This window comes from Drosophila rhopaloa, unplaced genomic scaffold (assembly GCF_018152115.1).
Source record: "Drosophila rhopaloa isolate 14029-0021.01 unplaced genomic scaffold, ASM1815211v1 contig_155, whole genome shotgun sequence".
Lineage (NCBI taxonomy): Eukaryota > Metazoa > Arthropoda > Insecta > Diptera > Drosophilidae > Drosophila > Drosophila rhopaloa.
The window spans coordinates 2,304,499-2,324,542 of NW_025335034.1; the positions used below are offsets into that span (position 1 = coordinate 2,304,499).

General features: G+C 39.3%; 1 protein-coding gene across 1 annotated transcript; it reads right to left on the reverse strand.

Moving 5' to 3' along the window:
- Nucleotides 1–5,665: 5,665 nt before the first annotated feature.
- On the reverse strand, nt 5,666–7,972 carry LOC108039748 (neurochondrin homolog). The gene has a single exon (XM_017116835.2). The coding sequence runs from the start codon at nt 7,925–7,927 to the stop codon at nt 5,756–5,758; it is 2,172 nt and encodes a 723-aa protein (XP_016972324.1). The 5' UTR covers nt 7,928–7,972; the 3' UTR covers nt 5,666–5,755.
- Nucleotides 7,973–20,044: the final 12,072 nt, after the last annotated feature.

Below are 20,044 nucleotides of genomic sequence, written 5' to 3' on the forward strand. Positions count from 1 at the left end.
TCGTAGACAAAAGGACTTTCAAAATATTCGACCGGTAATTGTATATTGACTTGAATTATATTTAATCAATTCAATTTATTAATGTGTATGTACATGCATATATGCTGGGCTGTAGGCAACCCTGGTCTATCTGATTGCCTGTTTCCTTGGCCTCCTTGGAATTGCGGCAATTAACACATCAATGTACGGCGATATCGATGGTGGCACTCCACCCATTTCCAGCCCATTCCCATTGCCACACCCAACACCCAACACGCTACACCCAACACCCACCGCCCACGCAACAGAATCGCCTCCAGAGAGGGAAATAAATTATTCTATTTGAAAGCTTTTAAAGCGTCCACACTCGGCTAAGGCTGCTGGCATTAAAATGCATTTATTTGAATTTCTTGTTGATATCGAAGAGCACAGAGCTGGCAAACAAACAGAGCCGACGCCCACTTGCAGTATTTATTGTGTTTTGAATTGGGAAGGGGCATAAACTAACCTTTGACGCTGCCTTCCGGAGGTTGGAAAAGCCCCTGCTCCGTCGAATTTGAGCCTTTCCACGTGCGGACGTATTCGGTACCTTGATAATTTATTGTGTTACGTATACGAAGCGTGGGCGGGCAATTGAATTGAAACGAATTCGGCAATGCAGGGTGGGGGGGTGTATTTCATAAATGTTTCCAAGTGTTGTACTCCCCCTAAAAACTGCAATCGTTTCGGTTTGTTTTGAATTTCGATTGCAAGGTAATTTAATCCATGTTTCGCAAAACCTCAAACTCGGCAAAATTGTAATAAAATTTATTTATTGAAAGGCAACAAGTGCACTTATCGGGTGACCTCCTATTCATAAAGCGAGGACCTTTCACAAGTTTCGATTAAGATATTGAGAGGTAATGGCTGCTATTAATGTAAACATAATGACAATCATAACTATGCAAATATTTGAAATTATTTCGCACAACTCTTAATAACAATATAGACAATAACTTCAAAAGCAATTATCGTTAATTGTTATGGCCATTTAAATTTAACGCATCATTAACAGCGTCGGAAAAGAAAATAAAACAACAGAAACAGAATCGGAATCCAACGGAGAGCTTTACAAGAATAAATAAAATAAGCTTTGGGACAAAAGCTTTACCCACGAAATGAAAGCCGAAGAGAAAGTAAGAGAGAGAGAGGACTCTTTGTTGGTGAAATTCGCTTTCGTTGGCTCTTTAATGCCTTGCCTACTTTTGGGCGTCAGTTTTTATGACCGTTGACCCACGACCAATTGCCAGCTGAGCGTGATGACAAATTTAATTACCAACACCCGAAATAATAAAAGAAAACCCCGAAAAAACACCCACAGGAAAATATGAAGCGGAGCTGGTGCTGACTGAATGCGATAATCCAAGTTCAATGAGACATACGAAAATGATGGGGACTATAAAATTTGCGACATGCCTTTCGCTTTCGACAAGGTCGTGGCTTAAATTTGATCAAATTTAATTTGCGACTTAACCCATCCGATAACTGTTCGAGATTAAGTTTGAAGTCCCCTTCAGCGGCATATGTTGCGACCGAGAGAACTGAGTTCTGGCTGATACTTGCCAGTTGGAGCTGACAAGTGTCCTGAATAATTTATGACTTGCCCAGTTTCGGGTGCAACATCTGCTACTGCTACTCCCACCTTGGCTCCTGGATGTCCACGGACTCTGCATTAATTTTAATTTGTTGTGGGACTCGAAATTCTTCGGGACATCAAGCGGCGGACTAATTCCCCGCTGGTTAGTCAGAAGTGTTAAGAGCATTCCTTTATGCCCATCGCATCCACATCCACCCCTCATCGACCATTACGTTCAATTGGAAATTTGCGAGCAGCATTTACTTTATTTCGCATTATTGTTGCTTGGGGTGGAATCAGAGTCAGACTTTGTTTGGGGTGCGCATTTGTGCGTGCATCATCCGCACCCTTTTCACTTTAAGCAATTGCTTTTTCTTAGGGTAATACTTGCACCAACAAGTGGCAATTGAATCTGGCAATCAAAATCGCATGAAGCCGCGGATACTGCTATCGGATGCTAAGCAGGGAGCTTAAATGAGCCCTTCCGCCCAAACACCTTAAATAATCATTCTCAGCTACTTAGATGTACTTATCAAATTTACGAAAGCTATCGAGGTCACAGAAGAATCCTTGAAAAATAAAACAAAATCAATTTGAAATAGGATTATTTAAAATCGTTCGTATTTAGTTGATCAGGGAGTTTAAACTAACCGGAGTGAAGAAAATCTTTTAATTTTAACATATATTAAAAATGAATTACCTACAAGTTAGAATAGCGCAAACTATTAAAGCCTACATATGATCTTTCTTAGCTACTGTTTATATTTAACCCATTTCCTCAAAGCAAAGCAAAGCTTACAACTTAAGAAGTTGACTTTGTGGACGGGGATCCTTGTCGACGAGTCCTCCTCAAACCGTTGCCATCAAGTGCGAACTTGGCTTTAATTTCTCTTTGCTTCGTCGTTTTCATTACCTTTTTTCAACTTTGTTTTCATTTCATTAAGGTGGCAACAAAGTCGGAGAATGCTACTAATTGCAATCAAGGTGGCTTCAACTTGTTGCTGCAACAACCTCTTGAATCCAGTGCCACATGAGCTCTTATTTTTTCTGTGTTTTTCTCCTGATTGAAGAGTTGACTGCCTATATTAATGGATCATTGAGTGCAGGACCAAATGCACCTTGAACCAGGACTTCAAGTTATAGATATGTTCTTGACATTTTTAATTTCTTTCCCGCAGTTGTCAGCCACAAAACCTTTTAATTTTAATTAGGAGCAAACACATTTAAGCCTACAAAAACAAACAGAAACGGAAAATGCCAGCGCATGTTTGCTTGCCCAAAAAATGTAGGTAAACAAACAGAAAAAAATAAAATAAAAATACATTTCTCCCTATATATTTGTATATATTTTATAGCTTTGAGCTGCACAAACAGACCAACAAAATCAACAAGCAGGCGACGACGCTTCAAAAGCCAAAGGCCCCTTTTATTACCTTTGTCAAATGCACAAATAGCCGAAAATCCAAAGCCACTGCCGGGTCACCAGCCCATTCCCTCAATTCCCCTGGAATCGGCACAGCTAAGCAATTCCGGTGACAAAACACAACAAACGGCTCAGGCAAATTTACACATTCTGTGGACCAGAAAAAGTATGGCCCAAAAAGGGTTGAAACTCAAATGTTGCGAGGAGCCAAATATCCAAACATCTAAAGGTACACAATAAAATATTATATCGTAATAAAACCCCAACGCCCACTCTCAGATATATAAGAGAAATGGCTGGCAGGTGTTGAGTGGAGGGTGGAGTGTGGAGTGTGGACTGTGGAGGGCCCTCATAGTGGCAGATAGCACGATTGAGCGATACTTTTCGCATAATATGTATTCCTTTGCCCAGAATTGGAGCCCCGACCGGCAGCGCAATATGTATTTAAGATTTATTGGAGATTTATGCCCGGCTTTTGCCTCGGTTAGCAGCTGCTGCCTTACCATCTTCTACGGCCCCTGCTCTATTTCCATTCATTGCTAACAAGCAATTTGGCATCTCGGCGGGGGAAATCCGCTCAGATACGGATATGTACTGGCTATAGTCGCAAGCAAGCCGATAAGCTCTTTAAAGACTATCATTTTCATAAGGATACCTAGCCTATTAGCGCAGGCCCAAACATTACCAGCCCTAAAAATTATACAAAATATATAATCAAGTAAAATATTATTATGAGCATCCTTGCATACAAAAAACAGCGCAAATTACAATAATTCAGCAAAGTTATGCAGAAAATGCAACAACGATTTATGATAAAGAATTTAAATTGACAAAAAAAAATGTATATCGTGTGACGTCATTAATGTTTTTTTTGTATCGAATCTGAAAGCTAATTAACACTCATAACATTTACGCATATAGTTTTTCCAAACTAAAGCTAACTTTTACTTGTGCTTTAAATAAAATAAATTGTAAGTTACTAATAACAAACACATATTAAAAAGCCTATATAATTACATAAAATATTAAACAAACATTTTTTAATTATTGTAACTAAACGACCTTTTTAATTTATATATTTAAGTTTGTTTTATTTCCATATTTTTATACCCTTGCAGAGGGTATTATAATTTTGGTCAAAAGTGTGCAACGCAGTGAAGGAGACATCTCCGACCATATAAAGTATATATATTCTTGATCAGGATCACCTCCTGAGTTGATATAGCCATGTCCGTCTGTCCGTCTGTCCGTCTGTCTGTCCGTCTGTCCGTCTGTCTGTTTCTACGCAAACTAGTCTCTCAGTTTTAAAGCTATCGAATTGAAACTTTGCACACACCCTTCTTTCCTTTGCACGCAGTATATAAGTCGGAACGGCCGGGATCGGCCGACTATATCCTATAGCTGCCATATAACTGATTAATCGGAAATGCCATTACTTTGGTGTTTGTAAAGTTAGGAAGCTGGGATTTACTATGGGTTTTATATTTGGCCAATCAATCCGACCTACCAAATTTCATAAGGATCGGCCGACTATATCCTATAGCTGCCATATAACTGATTGATCGGAAATGCCATAACTTTTGTGTTTGTAAAGTTAGGAAGCTGGGATTTCCTATGGGTTTTATATTTGGCCAATCAATCCGACCTACCAAATTTCATAAGGATCGGCCGACTATATTCTATAGCTGCCATATAACTGATTGATCGGAAATGCCATAACTTTGGTGTTTGTAAAGTTAGGAAGCTGGGATTTCCTATGGGTTTTATATTTGGCCAATCAATCCGACCTACCAAATTTCATAAGGATCGGCCGACTATATTCTATAGCTGCCATATAACTGATTGATCGGAAATGCCATAACTTTTGTGTTTTTAAAGTTAGAAAGTTGGGATTTTTATGAGTATTAAGAATGCATCATATGAATAATTTTGGAGAATATAATTTACAGAGTATTCTGCAAGGGTATATTAACTTCGGCTCCGCCCGAAGTTAGCTTTCCTTTCTTGTTTTTTTTATGAAACCTTAAATGAGAGGCAGTAACGACGTTAACCAATACGTTTGAGCTGTTCTCTACTTTAAACCTGTTTAGTTTCATGAACAATGTTAATTTATCTGCAATACTCATGCTATGGAACAAAAGCCACGCGGAATAAGTTGTCCGCAAAAATGTTACATGCATTTCCCTGTCTAAAACTGCGAACCAAAAAAGTTGTCACTCCACATCAGCACATTATTAATTCTTTGTTTCCGTTCCATGTTTTGGCCAAAAAGTTTTGCTGCATGTTTTTAATTAAATTTCACTTATTGTTAGTATTATTTTCGGTCAGCCTTTGCACTCGTCATCGCTGCTTCACGCTAGTATTGTATTTGTTGGTCGGGCAAATATACGAATGTGACGTATTTTCCCTGTACATATTGCTTTTGTTCAAAAATAAAACGGAGAACAAAAATGAAAACAAGCAAAAGTTTTAACTAATTCCGTTGAGTTGGCCTGACCGAATGAAAACGAATCTGAATGAATGGCAAAACATTTTAATGAGGGCAGCCAAAACTGAAAGCGATATTTATGAACGGATGTGTTTTAAAATTGGTTGTATTTATTTTTCAATAAATTTAGGTATTAAATCATTAAAATAGAGCATATAAAATAGAATAAAATCCATACAAAATATTTTTCATTTTTCGCTTGTCCACAAATCACACACAAAAAATGCCTCTAAAAAAACGAGTGTTTGGTTTAGTCGCCGAAGAGCTTCTTGCCCAGATCCATCATCCTGTGATTACGGCAGACGCGCAGGGCATCGGCCTTTTTGAGCACGGCCTGCACATCGCCATTGACGTCCACCAGTTGGGATAGGAAGTCCTCGTACGCGGACTTCACGTTGGCGGGCAGGGTGCCGATCTTAACCTTCTTGAGGGTTTTCACGATACCCTCTGCCCAGCCCGATTCCAGGGCGAATTCGGAGAGCCAGGGCACCAGAGGTAGTACGCCGCACATGGTCTGCATGCCCAGGAACCACAGCTCCGACAGGTCCGACCAGAAGCCCTTGTAGGCAATGGATACCACCAGGGCGGTGGGATCGTTGCTCTCGTCGATGTTGTAGGCGTCCCACAGGAAGCGGATGGTGGCCTGGATGTAGCGGCAGATGGAGAAGTCGTTCTGCTTCACCTTCTTGGACTGCTGCTTCAGCAATAGCAATCCAAGGACAGCCAGGTTGCCATGGATCACCAGGTTGTCGGGCGTGTCCTTCAACTCGGGCAGATTCTCCACCACAAACTTCAGCAGACTGGCGAAAGTGGCTCCGTCCTCGGCCTTCTTGGGTTCCAGAACGGTGAAGTTCATCAGGATGTTGCACAGGGCGACTATGGCACTCCTGGCCACCTTCATCTCCGCCTGCTGTTCCGGAGTTGGAACCGGGTCGGGCTCGTTCATCCTCTTCAAGCGCTCAGCTCGGGGGATGGGCGGCCTCTTCCAGTGCGCAATGCTGAAGTAGAACTCAAGGGTTTCCAAGAGCACCTCATCCTGTTTGTGCGTGAAGAGAACCCTCCTGGCCTCCTCCTCCACGGCAAAGTGGCACAGAGCGGGCAGCATGATCCTCAGGACATCGATGGGTGGCTCACCCTCCCTGGGACCTGCCCTCCAGGCCTTCAGCTCCTGGAAACTCTCGTTGGCAACCTTGAGCATGAAGGGCAGGAGCTTGTAGATGGCCGGTCTCATGGCCGTCGTCTCCTGGGCCAGCCACGCGGACAGAACCTTTACGATGGCAAACACAAACTTCTTGTCCCTCGGATTAGTGCTATCCCTGATCTTGTCCTGGCTAACTCTGGTCAGAACAGCCAACACCTGGTTGAAGGCGCCCTTGAGAGCCGTGTAAGTGGTCTGCTTTTCCTTGGGCTCCAGATCCAGTTGGTCCGTGGCCATATACTCGATGCACTGCTCCAGGATGGAAAAGCAGCAGGTGAGTAGCTCCGCCTGCTTGAAGGTGGTCTCCAGCTTTTTCTCATCCATTTGCATCCGCACCTCGATGGCTCCCAGTTGGAGGAGCTGCAGGAAGAACTGCTTCTGCTCGTCCATGAAGGCCCATTGGATGCCCAGCACCTGCAGGGTGGTAGCTATCAGATGCAGAGCAGGATCCCTTTGTTTGGGACCAATCTTCGCCTTGAGGATATCCCCACAGCCCTTGAACAAACTCTCCGGCCAGATTTGGCCCTCCAGAGAATTAATCACAATCTCACGACGGCAGGTGATAAGGATATCAGCCAGAATGCGGCAGAGCTCGTACTTCCTGTCCGTGTGATCGGTTTCCATGTCCAGGGCAATCCTCTGGATCAGCGCGTGGAAGGCCGTGGGATCCTCGGGCCAAGACAGCACACCAAACTGCTTAACGAGGAGGACAATCAGGTGCAGGGCCTCATCCGTTTGGAAACTCTGAGCGGAGTAGATCTGGGACATCTTGGGGATGGCACCGGTGGCCAAAAGCGCCTGCTGACCTGGTTCATGGCTGGCGATGCTCTTGAGGCAACTGTACGCCTCGCTGACCACAATCAGGTTATCCTCGTAGTCCTCGTCGTCGGCCTGCTCCACGATCTCCAGCAGCGTGGGTATGGCATCGATGATGTCCTTGTGGGTGGCCAACTCCTCCTCCTGACAGAAGCAGGTGAGGATCGAGAGCGCCACACTCTTGTACACCAGGGGGGGACAGTCGCTTGGCAGATCCTTGGAGACCAGCAGCTTCTTGAGAAAGGGGAATCCAATGGCCTCGAAGAGTAGCTTCTTGCCCGCCGCATTGCAGTCCTTGCCCTTCACCAATTTGGTGACCATAAAAAGGGCCGCGAATTTTTCAGTGTCATTGCGAGTGCCCTTCAACAGGTTGGCGCACTTGCTCACGGGCTCCGGCACATCCGTCATCCTGGGTTCCGACTCTCCGGCTGTGTATCTCACGTACCTATGTGCCTATGTACGGCCTATATATTTATCCGCTGCTTGGATATATGTGTGCGCCGTGGCCTTCTAAAAATATCTCCTCACACTTTCACTTGGCTACAGCTTTCCCGTTGGTTCCTCCTCTGCCGAACACTTTCTTCGCTGGGTTCTGGGTTCCGTGTCTTCGCTCGACGACGCACTCTCGCTCACTGATCGCCGCCAGCGGAAAACTCGCGAGTGGCTTTCCCAGTTTTCCAAAAGCTGTGCAGCTGTTGCCATTCGAACGGGGAAAACCTACACACAATTTATTTATACACAAAGCATACACTTATTCGGGCCGGGGATCTGTCAATAGCGAATTGATATTGGAAATATTCCGGCACCTTCCTACCAATATATCCTATTTAATTTAAATTAATAATGCAGACAAAGACCTTAAATGGCCTACTCTTAATAAATGTAAGCGTTGTAAACCAAGAACTAAAAACAAAATAATAAAAAAGTTTTTTATTAAAAAAGAATTCTAATTAAATCGGTTAGTATAATTTTTATACATTTGTATATAAAGTTATGGTACATATTACTTTTCAAATAAAAGATAAAAATTGACCGTAGAACATAGAATGGTTTTCGGTATGTAAGGCGATTTCAAATAAAATTTTTATTATTTCCTAAAATCTAACTTTGAAGTGTATTTAATCTTTCACGATGGACTTTTTTACTTTCTTCGGCCTATAGAATTTGAAAATCACTTGAGATCAAATGGATGACCAATGCATTCCTATTTGCTCTCGGCTTTTCCTACTTCGCTTTTCCACTCTCGCAAAATTTCCTCCCGTATTGCGCTCTCTTGAGTATCGCTATTTATAATTAGAAAATGATTTTTCGTTTTTCCGACATCTTCGTGTTTACATTTTAGTCAACTGTGAAATGTTCGCTGCCGGCTGCATTTCTTCCAGAATAATTTCAATATGTGTTTGCATTCTCCGCAGTACATAAGCTCCTATGTGGCCACAAATATCTATTGAAATATATATGTGTACTATGTTATATATAGGTGTGTCGGCATCAATATCCAGACATATAAATAAACCATTCTGTGCAACGGGTTTCAACAAACCAAATACACATATTTTTATATACATAAATTAAACATTAACTTAGTTAAATAGACACATTGTTGTTCGCATATATGGATCGAAAATTTGCATATTTAATTTAAGTGCAATGCTTTTTCACGATGAGGTCAATGAATTTATTTGTATGACATTTATTTTAAACTATAGTTATTTTTAAATGTTCAATTGCTGATTTATTGTTAATTTTTACTAAATGACACACATGTTTTCATAAACTTGTGTATCAGCTTTGGTCTAATGGCAATTATAACAATTATTTCAATCGGAAAATGTTTCACCATTGTTTTTGTTATTGAATTTGTTCTTGTTTTTCTGAAAAAACAGCTGTTATATATATTTACAATGACAGCGTCGACGAAAAAGACATCATGCGAGCTATTTATTCTTTTGGCATTTAATTCTTTTAGCACAGTTTTAGATATTTATTTGCTAATGAGCCATAGAATCTGACAAATTTACGAAATTTTGTTCAACAGCGAGAAAAATACTTGGCCATTTTCTGCTCTTTCCACAAACATATAACCATTAAATCTTTAGCACGGAAATGTCGGTTATTCGGACGCCATTGGTCATAATGCAAATGAAAAACTTTATCCATTCTGGATTATTTACTGTCAAACAAAATGCAAATTTGTCTGGTCCAGCAGCCCCGCTTGATTTCAGCGCAGCAAAAAATATGCATTTTACACATATGGATATGGATGCACCAGCACTCGACCAGCATAGGACCCAAATCGGATCCCATATCGGTTCTGTTTGCTTTTGTTATTATTATATTGGCGGTCCTGCCACCGACATGGGCCAAGTGGTCGTTGAATGTGGTCGGTTGACCGTTTTTGGGCAAACGCGGCTTAATTGCGTTGCTAGCAATTTCAATAATTGGGTTATAACGAAATTGATTAATTTTTACATTTCACTAATTATGTGCCTGGTAAATGCGCTGCTATTGTTATTATTATAATTATAAAACGGAAATATGCTGGCCGCCCACGGGTGTTTGTTTGCGCTGATTCGGATACCCACTTTTTTTGCTGCACTTTTATGTGGGTGTTCCGATTTGCACACTCTGGTTGCCTACTTTAAGGCGGTGGCGAAAAGTGCGCTTAAATTAGGAGAGCTAACGAGTGAACTAAAGTGAAAAATGTCCCACAAACTGGCTACTTACCCGGACACATCACAGTTCCCTTATCTAACTCGGTACATAACCAACAAAAAGGCAGCATCAACATCAATAATTGAAATAAATCGCTTGACAAACGATGTTCGGCCAAGGACCAGAAAAGAAACTGAAAAACAGAGCTCACAAAAGGAAGAACAGAAAACAGAAAGAAAACACAGGACAAAAAAGAACACACTCTTATCACTAATCACGAAACCAAATCGAACCACACCAAAACTCAGAAACTGACCCCTTAGTACACCCAGGAAAACTATTATACACTTCTCACTTCCTATATTTAATATTGACTTGGACTTTCATTTTAAAGTTTTAAAGTAAAAATTCTCTTTAATAATATTGTTCACATTCCAGGTGTTGATGGCATAATATTAAAATATTATTATTTGATCTATTACTTTAAAAAAAAATGATAATACAGATTTTTTAAAGAAGAAAATGTAGTTTAAATAGTCGCTCAAAAATTCAATTAAATTTGATCTTAACCGAACTATAAACTATTCAAAAAAAAAAATAATACAACATTTTCTAAGGAAATACAAGTAAACTAAACTAGTAAAATAAAATTATTTACAAACGAATACGTAACAAGAAAGGAAAGCTAACTTCGGGCGGAGCCGAAGTTGAAATACCCTTGCAGAATATTCTGCAAATTATATTCTCCAAAATTATTCATATGATGCATTCTTAATACTCATAAAAAATCCCAACTTCCTAACTTTAAAAACACCAAAGTTATGGCATTTCCAATCGTTCAGTTATGTCTATGGCAGCTATAGAATATAGTCGGCCGATCCTTATGAAATTTGATATGTCGGATTGATTGGGCAAAAATAAAACCCATAGAAAATCCCAACATCCTAACTTAACAAACACCAAAGTTATGGCATTTCCAATCGTTCAGTTATATGGCAGATATAGGATATAGTCGGCCGATCCTTATGAAGTTTGGTAGGTCGGAATGATTGGCCAAAAATAAAACCCATAGAAAATCCCAACTTCCTAACTTTACAAACACCAAAGTTATGGCATTTCCGATTAATCAGTTATATGGCAGCTATAGGATATAGTCGGCCGATCCTTTTAAAATTTGGTACGTCAAATTGATTGGCCAAATGTAAAACCCATAGAAAATCCCAACTTCCTAACTTTACAAACACCAAAGTTGTGGCATTTCCGATCGTTCAGTTATATGGCAGCTATAGGATATAGTCGGCCGATCCCGGCCGTTCCGACTTATATACTGCGTGCAAAGGAAAGAAGGGTGTGTGCAAAGTTTCAATTCGATATCTTTAAAACTGAGAGACTAGTTCGCGTAGAAACAGACAGACGGACAGACAGACGGACAGACAGACGGACAGACAGACGGACAGACGGACAGACGGACATACGGACATGGCTATATCAACTCAGGAGGTGATCCTGATCAAGAATATATATACTTTATAGGGTCGGAGATGTCTCCTTCACTGCGTTGCACACTTTTGACCAAAATTATAATACCCTCTGCAAGGGTATAAAAATCTGCTATAATAGTCCAATCGGAAAATTGGGTTTGACTGACATACATATATTTGAATATACAAGTAAATTTATTGTTTATAACTCGTCGATTTGCATTTGTTTTCAAAACTATTTCATATTATCCACTATTATGGCAATTGGAGCTCTCTTAAGCTAATATATGATATAAACTAAACAATGTAACACATTTTGTGTTTTAATTATTATACCCTTGCAGAGGGTATTATAATTTCGGTCAAAAGTGTGCAACGCAGTGAAGGAGACATCTCCGACCCTATAAAGTATATATATTCTTGATCAGGATCACCTCCTGAGTTGATATAGCCATGTCCGTCTGTCCGTCTGTCCGTCTGTCTGTCCGTCTGCCCGTCTGTCTGTTTCTACGCAAACTAGTCTCTCAGTTTTAAAGATATCGAACTGAAACTTTGCACACACCCTTCTTTCCTTTGCACGCAGTATATATGTCGGAACGGACGGGATCGGCCGACTATATCCTATAGCTGCCATATAACTGATTGACCGGAAATGCCATAACTTTGATGTTTGTAAAGTTAGGAAGCTGGGATTTTCTATGGGTTTTATATTTGGTTAGTCAATCCGACCTACCAAATTTCATAAGGATCGGCCGACTATATCCTATAGCTGCCATATAACTGAATGATCGGAAATGCCATAACTTTGGTGTTTGTAAATTTAGGAAGTTGGGATTTTCTATGGGTTTTATTTTTGGCCAATCAATCCGACCTACCAAACTTCATAAGGATCGGCCGACTATATCCTATAGCCGCCATATAACTGATTAATCGGAAATGCCATAACTTTGGTGTTTGTAAAGTTAGGAAGTTGGGATTTTCTATGGGTTTTATTTTTGGCCAATCAATCCGACCTACCAAACTTCATAAGTGTAAGTGTTTGTAAAGTTAGGAAGTTGGGATTTTTTATGAGTATTAGGAATGCATCATATGAATAATTCTGGAGAATATAATTTAAAGAGTATTCTGCAAGGGTATATCAACTTCGGCTCCGCCCGAAGTTAGCTTTCCTTTCTTGTTATACCCTTGCAGAGGGTATTATAATTTTGGTCAAAAGTGTGCAACGCAGTGAAGGAGACATCTCCGACCCTATAAAGTATATATATTCTTGATCAGGATCACCTCCTGAGTCGATATAGCCATGTCCGTCTGTCCGTCTGTCCGTCTGTCTGTCCGTCTGTCCGTCTGTCTGTTTCTACGCAAACTAGTCTCTCAGTTTTAAAGATATCGAATTCAAACTTTGCACACACCCTTCTTTCCTTTGCACGCAGTATATATGTCGGAACGGCCGGGATCGGCCGACTATATCCTATAGCTGCCATATAACTGATTGATCGGAAATGCCATAACTTTGGTGTTTTTAAAGTTAGGAAGCTGTGACTTACTATGGGTTTTATATTTGGCCAATCAATCCGACCTACCAAATTTCATAAGGATCGGCCGACTATATCCTATAGCTGCCATATAACTGATTGATCGAAAATGCCATAACTTTGGTGTTTGTAAAGTTAGGAAGCTGGGATTTCCTATGGGTTTTATATTTGGCCAATCAATCCGACCTACCAAATTTTATAAGGATCGGCCGACTATATTCTAAAGCTGCCATATAACTGATTGATCGGAAATGCCATAACTTTGGTGTTTGTAAAGTTAGGAAGTTGGGATTTTCTATGGGTTTTATTTTTGGCCAATCAATCCGACCTACCAAACTTCATAAGTGTAAGTGTTTGTAAAGTTAGGAAGTTGGGATTTTTTATGAGTATTAGGAATGCATCATATGAATAATTCTGGAGAATATAATTTAAAGAGTATTCTGCAAGGGTATATCAACTTCGGCTCCGCCCGAAGTTAGCTTTCCTTTCTTGTTTTTTATTGTGATTATATTCTAAATAAAAATTGTGTTTTATAGATTTTTATTGTCCGTGTAATGGCAATAGAGAAGGAGACCACCAGTTCTTTAGCAAGTCCTTCGAACTCTCACTTATCCTTCCGCTTTCAATTCCGCTTCCTTCCTCACACGCCGCCTTTTGTGCGAATCGAAGGCTCCGAGCATCGATTTTCGGACCACAGTCCAGAGTTTGCAGAACTGTTTCGAAATATTTTGACAAATGATTTTGTTTATATTTTCCATTTCATCGAAGCCCCCGATGGCGACACTTCTGCGGCAAGTCCACCTCCCCCTCATGTGCTCCACCCCGAAATCGCATAGATAGCAATGAGAAAGTTTCGACTTTTAGCTGGCCTAGAGATCATCAACATTGATTTCAACTTTTCGGAGGCAATGATTGTCATCATCTCAGCAGCTCCACCCAGTCCAAGTTTGTTTTGTGGGCGTGGCACTGGTCCAATTTGCAGCCAGGAGTCCACAAAAAATAAATTGTCTGTCATTACGAGCTTTAAGTTGGTCAACGAATCATTTCGCTTTCGATGAGCTTGAGTTCAGACCGCGACCCATTTAAGTTCAGGCAAGTTGTGGCAGTCGGAAATTAATCTTTATAATGTGGAAGACATTTTATACAAGCAAACCGCTTTCATTATATTCCCAATAATAGGACAATTTAAGCCAACCATTCAGTAAATACAACAAGATAATATTGTTTTGATTTATGAGAGGAAATATTTGTCCAATTTATTTTGAACAATGGAGATGATTTCAGAATTTTCGTGGCCCGTTACACCTGTTGAACCTTTTAAATGATGTGATTAAGACTTTGTTTGAACTTATTAAAGATGGTTATATTTGACGAAACAAAAGATATGTTAAAGAAATATTAAAAAAGAGTAATATCAAACAGTAATGACAATTTAAGTTGTTTAATTGGTTAATAATAGCGTGATTTTTATTTATATTGTGAAATTTTCAAATTAAAGGTAATCAATAATTTAATAATTTAAACTTTTCTCCGATACATATAGCCAATCTTAAATACGAAGTATTTTCAAGGTTTAAAGGAACTTAGAAAAAAAATTGATTTTAAATTTGATGAATTAAATGAATTGATTTAATTTTTATTATGTTACCCAGAATTTTTTCCGTTGAACACATTGCTTGAAGAATCTCAGCGGAAGCTTAAAAAATGTAAAGCACTTTCCAATCTGAACTTCCTGCACGCCAAGTAAAACATCCCACAGCTGTGCCCGAACACATGAAAGTTAACCTCTTCGCCAGCAAGGACCCGGCACCACCCCAAAGATGAGTTCAAAATAATCACTCATACACGTGCACATCGCTGTTTCTCCTGTTAGCAACTTCGATTTCCCCACTTTCGGACCTTTTTTTGCCGGCGAGCGTGTGCTGATTGTTTGCGGAGGCTGCTGGCACGTGTCAATTTATATTTAAATTTAAATGCAAAAACCGAATCAAAATTCCTGCGAACAGAATAGAATTAAATTTCAAAAGGCGGCAGCGCCAACAACAGCAGAAAACAATCATATTTTCAGGAAAGCATCTGCTTGCTGTTAACGGTTTTGGTTTACACAATATTAATGGCTGATTAATGTGAGCGACAGGCAACTGCGGAATAAAGCGTAGTTTCCTGAAGGATTCAACAGGATAGCAGATTCGTTGTAACTGCTTAGAACAGATCGACTTTCGGGCCGATGGAATCCAAATGAGTGCACTGCAAAAAAAATTTCTTCTATAACAGTAATTTTTATCTAAGTCGTCCTTGAGTTAAGACTTTTTAGATACTTATACGGAAGCTAAATTAAATTAGGGATATTTAATTCAATGTAGCTCAGCCAATATAACAAGGCATAATACTTATGAATACCTTTTTGGTATTATGTAAAGAGAATGTACTTGTAGACTTAATACTTTAATACTTTTTAAATATTTCTATTTAAACGGAGAAATAGTACTTGCAAACGAAAAAAAAGTCAAAATATTGCCAATTATTAAAAAGTTTAAAATGGACCTATGAAGTTTTGGTTTATTTTAGATTAACGATCCGCATATTAAAATCCATTTTTCTCAGTGTCCAAACATTACACTTCTAATTTAATAAATGTTTCTCAAATTAAACCAAATAAAAAGTTATAATACTTGTTGTAATACAATCTGATTTATTTAATAAAAAAGTGAGTATGGAATTTTAAGCGAACATTTTTTGCACTTTAGTTATTTTTTGAATTAAGAAACAAAATTTAGGAATTAAATAGATACAACAACAAAAAGTTAAGAAGAAAATGATGGTTTTTGATTTTTTTGTGATTTCCAATTTTTTTTAAAGCCATTTTTAATTTTTATTTAGTAGCAAACCAATTTTTGAATTCAATAGAGGAACTGTTTTTCAGTGTGTGCTGTGGTTGGTCGTCATACCGTAGAACTTTTGTAATTGTGGCCCATTGTTCACTTGAGTTGTATTGTGCGAGCAACAAGAGAAGTGGCAAAAGTGAAATCGGGGCGATGGGAAATTGGGGTCCAGGAGTCGGCAACAAATTATGCAAATCCCCTTTTGAATGGCTTATCCTTCATGAATTTATATCGAAACGGAAAGCCAATGACGACGCGGCTTTAAGGCCTCGGTCATTGGAACAATAAAAGCTCATTTGTTGCTATTATCATTTCACTAACAAATAACAAATCATCGGGCAAACCGAGCGTTATCCTGGGAAGTAAGGTGGTGGGGTCGGGTAACCCAAAACGTGTTCACCTCAACGGCAACAACATCAGCGGAAGGCACGCTGAGGCTGCAGAAACGGCTGCCAATAAATTCTGTTAATAAACCAAAAGTTGTTAATTTAAATGATTTATATCTGAAGAGAAGGCGGCAAAGGGAGGAAGGAGCCGAAACGGAAGCGGTGGTGGAGGAGTGCGAGCAAAGTGGGAGGGACGGAATTCCTCCCAGTAGCCAGGCCAATGCGCCTGTTATTGCTGAGCCTCAAAAATTCTCGTAATTTGGCATAACCTTTTGGGCAGCGCCACTGGGCCATAGAACCCCATTTGCCTCCTGTTTGTTTGCTTAGATACACAGAGGATAAATTCGTCCACCAATAAAGAATAACACTTTTACCAATACAAACTGGCATAATTCATTCAAACATGTAATTTTTTGGCTTAAAGGTTAAGGTTTTTTAAGTCCCAAAACATGCTATTTTTTATAAATATATCTTTATATATATGAAATGAATTAATTGAATTATGAATTGAAATTAAATAAAAATAGTAACATGGGTAGCATCCAAATTCTATTAAAATTTGCTTTATTTTATTAAAATTCTACTAACAATTATTTAACTATACTTATGTTAATTAAAACCACAGAAAAATAAAAAAAAATATACAAATACATATATTACAATATAAATAATATAATAAAATAAGTTAAGATAACAATTTGCCTATCGATAAATTTTTATCAAGCTGGCAATATTTGAAATTACTTTTAAAGAAAATTGTAGAGAAGAACATTTTTTCCCGTGTACTCTTTCTCTAGCCTGCTGATCCCACTAGCTATGCAAGTTTTGCGTGGTCGGGCAATAGGTCAAAGTCGGTGTGCCACTGGATGCCTGGGATGCTGGGTGCGAGGAGATTGGGTGGGCTGTCCGTTGCCGTCAGCTTAAACCAATTTACGGAGCCGATGTCTTCATCGCAGGCCGTGTCCGTGGGTTGTGTCCCGGTCCGGACTCGAGACCGTATCCGTGAATCGTGTGCCGAGTGCCGTGTGTCATGAATTATTGCGTCTCCCGCCAGCGCCACAACTGTGCGTATGCGTAATTTGGCTAAGCGGACTGGACAAGGACGCCACGCCCCTTGTCTAAGCGTCCCGTTTCCCTCGCTTATGCATTATACATAGATACGCGTTCATATAGATATTTGGGAATCAAGCATTCTTGGGCCGAAGCAACCCATAAACGTATATATAAATTTATGCTCTTTTGTTTGCAGTCGAAATTATTTCATTTGTTTGTGTTTATTACGGCCAAATCTCGTCCAATGTCGGGCCACGTTTGAAGGAAACATCGTTCGCTTTCCACAGCGTTTACTTTTAATGGTTCAACTGTTTTTTCGGGGGATTTTCCACATCTTAACTTTGGCCGAGACCTACAAATATTTGATGCTCCAGAGCGCCAGTTGTTTCGGGTTTTATTGATTGGCGGTGGCGTGCCTGGTTTATGGGGCATCCTTCCTGCCGCCCCCTTTTTCATTGCCTCCCCCGTTGATTGCGGCCCTTGTTTTTGCATGGCTGTCAAGCGTGAATGTTGCGCTACATTGAAAAGGATTTCTCGGCATTTAAATGGGTTTCCCCTCCAATTGCGTAAGTATGGTATTTGTCAGGGGGTGCGATTAGAACTTTGAAAACATATTAATTGCATTTAGATTAATTGGTCAGCGAGTTGTGAAACGTTTAAAGTCCCAGGGTTTTATAGGAACATTTACGATTTTGTTATAGATAGAGGTGTAAATAACATGACTTGTAATAAACAAATAACAAATTATTAAGCAACACACAATTATTTATAACATTTATTTAAGCAATAATAAATACGGTTTTACTGTAAAAACAAAAAACATTTTATCACGTATTTCCTATCATTCCTTCTGTAAAGGCAGTTGGTTTGCCTGATATTATACATGCATCCTAAAAACACAAAATATCCTCTATCTCTCCGATTTTTAAGAATACAAATAAACAACAACAAAAATCTACATACCGGGAATTTCCGCTTAAAGATTTTTTTCTTTTTGTCATTTCGTTATAAAAGCAATATTTTTAATTTATTGTTTTTGATTCATTGTATATTTAAATTAAAAATCAAACAATATTTTTTATATTATTTTTATAAAACAATGTGTCAACCCCAACATCACACATTCTCTAGCGGATGCTGCGACTATGAGCAACTAATTTCCTCAGATGAGGCAACCGCAAATGGAATAGCATCCTGTTGCACATGCATTAACCATGGCATTCACAACATTATGCAAACTTACACACACATTCTATACTGCACCACATATATATCCAGGCACAAGGAGCTCATCAAGTCTTCCGGTTTGTCGAGGATGTTCACATTGTTTATGCTCCGGAATAAATGAATATAAAGCATTTAGTTTACAGCTGCCATTTGACAAGCACTCGCCCCAGTTTTTGAAAGAGTGGGTTGAGGGGAACTGAACAGGGGGTGTGGGACACGATTCGTTGTTGGTTTTGCATTTTCTTTTAATAAAATACATGAATTATGCAGAATACTTAATGGGAGCGAGTGACAGTTGTAGATATAGACAACTGGCCTGGGTTGCTTTCTTAACTTTCTCTCCAGCCACTTGACATTGACACGCAAACATAAACATTATAGCTAGGATGCAGTATTTACAGCAAAGGAAATATTTACCGATAAAGTGAAAATTAAACATTTATGTATTTATAAATTTAATAACCAAATCTATGAAATTAAGAAAATTCAGGGGATTTCAAAAATGCACATAACAATAAATCTCAAGCCCCTTACCAAGAAGATACAAGACTGAAACTCTTATAATATTCAGTGTTAAATATTTTCTATGTTTATATACATATGAGTTTTTACGAGTATATCGAGTCCTTGAAATATTTTTTTAATATTTGTTTTGTATTGTTCTTTGTTACAAAATTAATTGCTCTAGGGTGTAATTAACTCAATTTACATAACTTTATCAGTTTTCTAATATACCATTTTTTTTTACCATTTAAGATTGTTTACTGTGCTATCTTGAGCTCTTGCATCAAAAAGATGTCCTGGGGTATCGAAAGTTTTTCGACTCCTCCACCTGCTCCGTAAGCAAAAACTCTTGAAGATTTTCCAATGCCAACGCGGAATTTGCAATTCAGCTCGTAAACTTACTGATTTGTTTGCCACAAAAAAGGTGGCGGGACTTGCGTGATGAGTCAAGTTCCGACATTCTTAGTCGATTTCCACAAATGCAAAGTCACGGCCAGGTCAAGGCCGGAGGTGAGCTCCTGAAAAGGGTTTTTTTGGGTGGTTTGGGGAAAATAAATTTGCAATTGATAGCCCGGACTGGTTCGTAATCAGTTTAAAAGGGCCGAATCTCAATTCGGCAATTGAGTTTGGCTGGTTGTGGCTCGACGTTCACACCCATAATCCAATCGTTTGAAGCGCTTTTATGGATTCGACATGTCAAATCGCGTGCAAATTTGTTTGAATTGGTTTTCCCCATACTCCTATGTATATGTACAGTGGCTCACAGCTTATTTCAACCAGTGCTCAAGTAAAACTTTAAATCGCT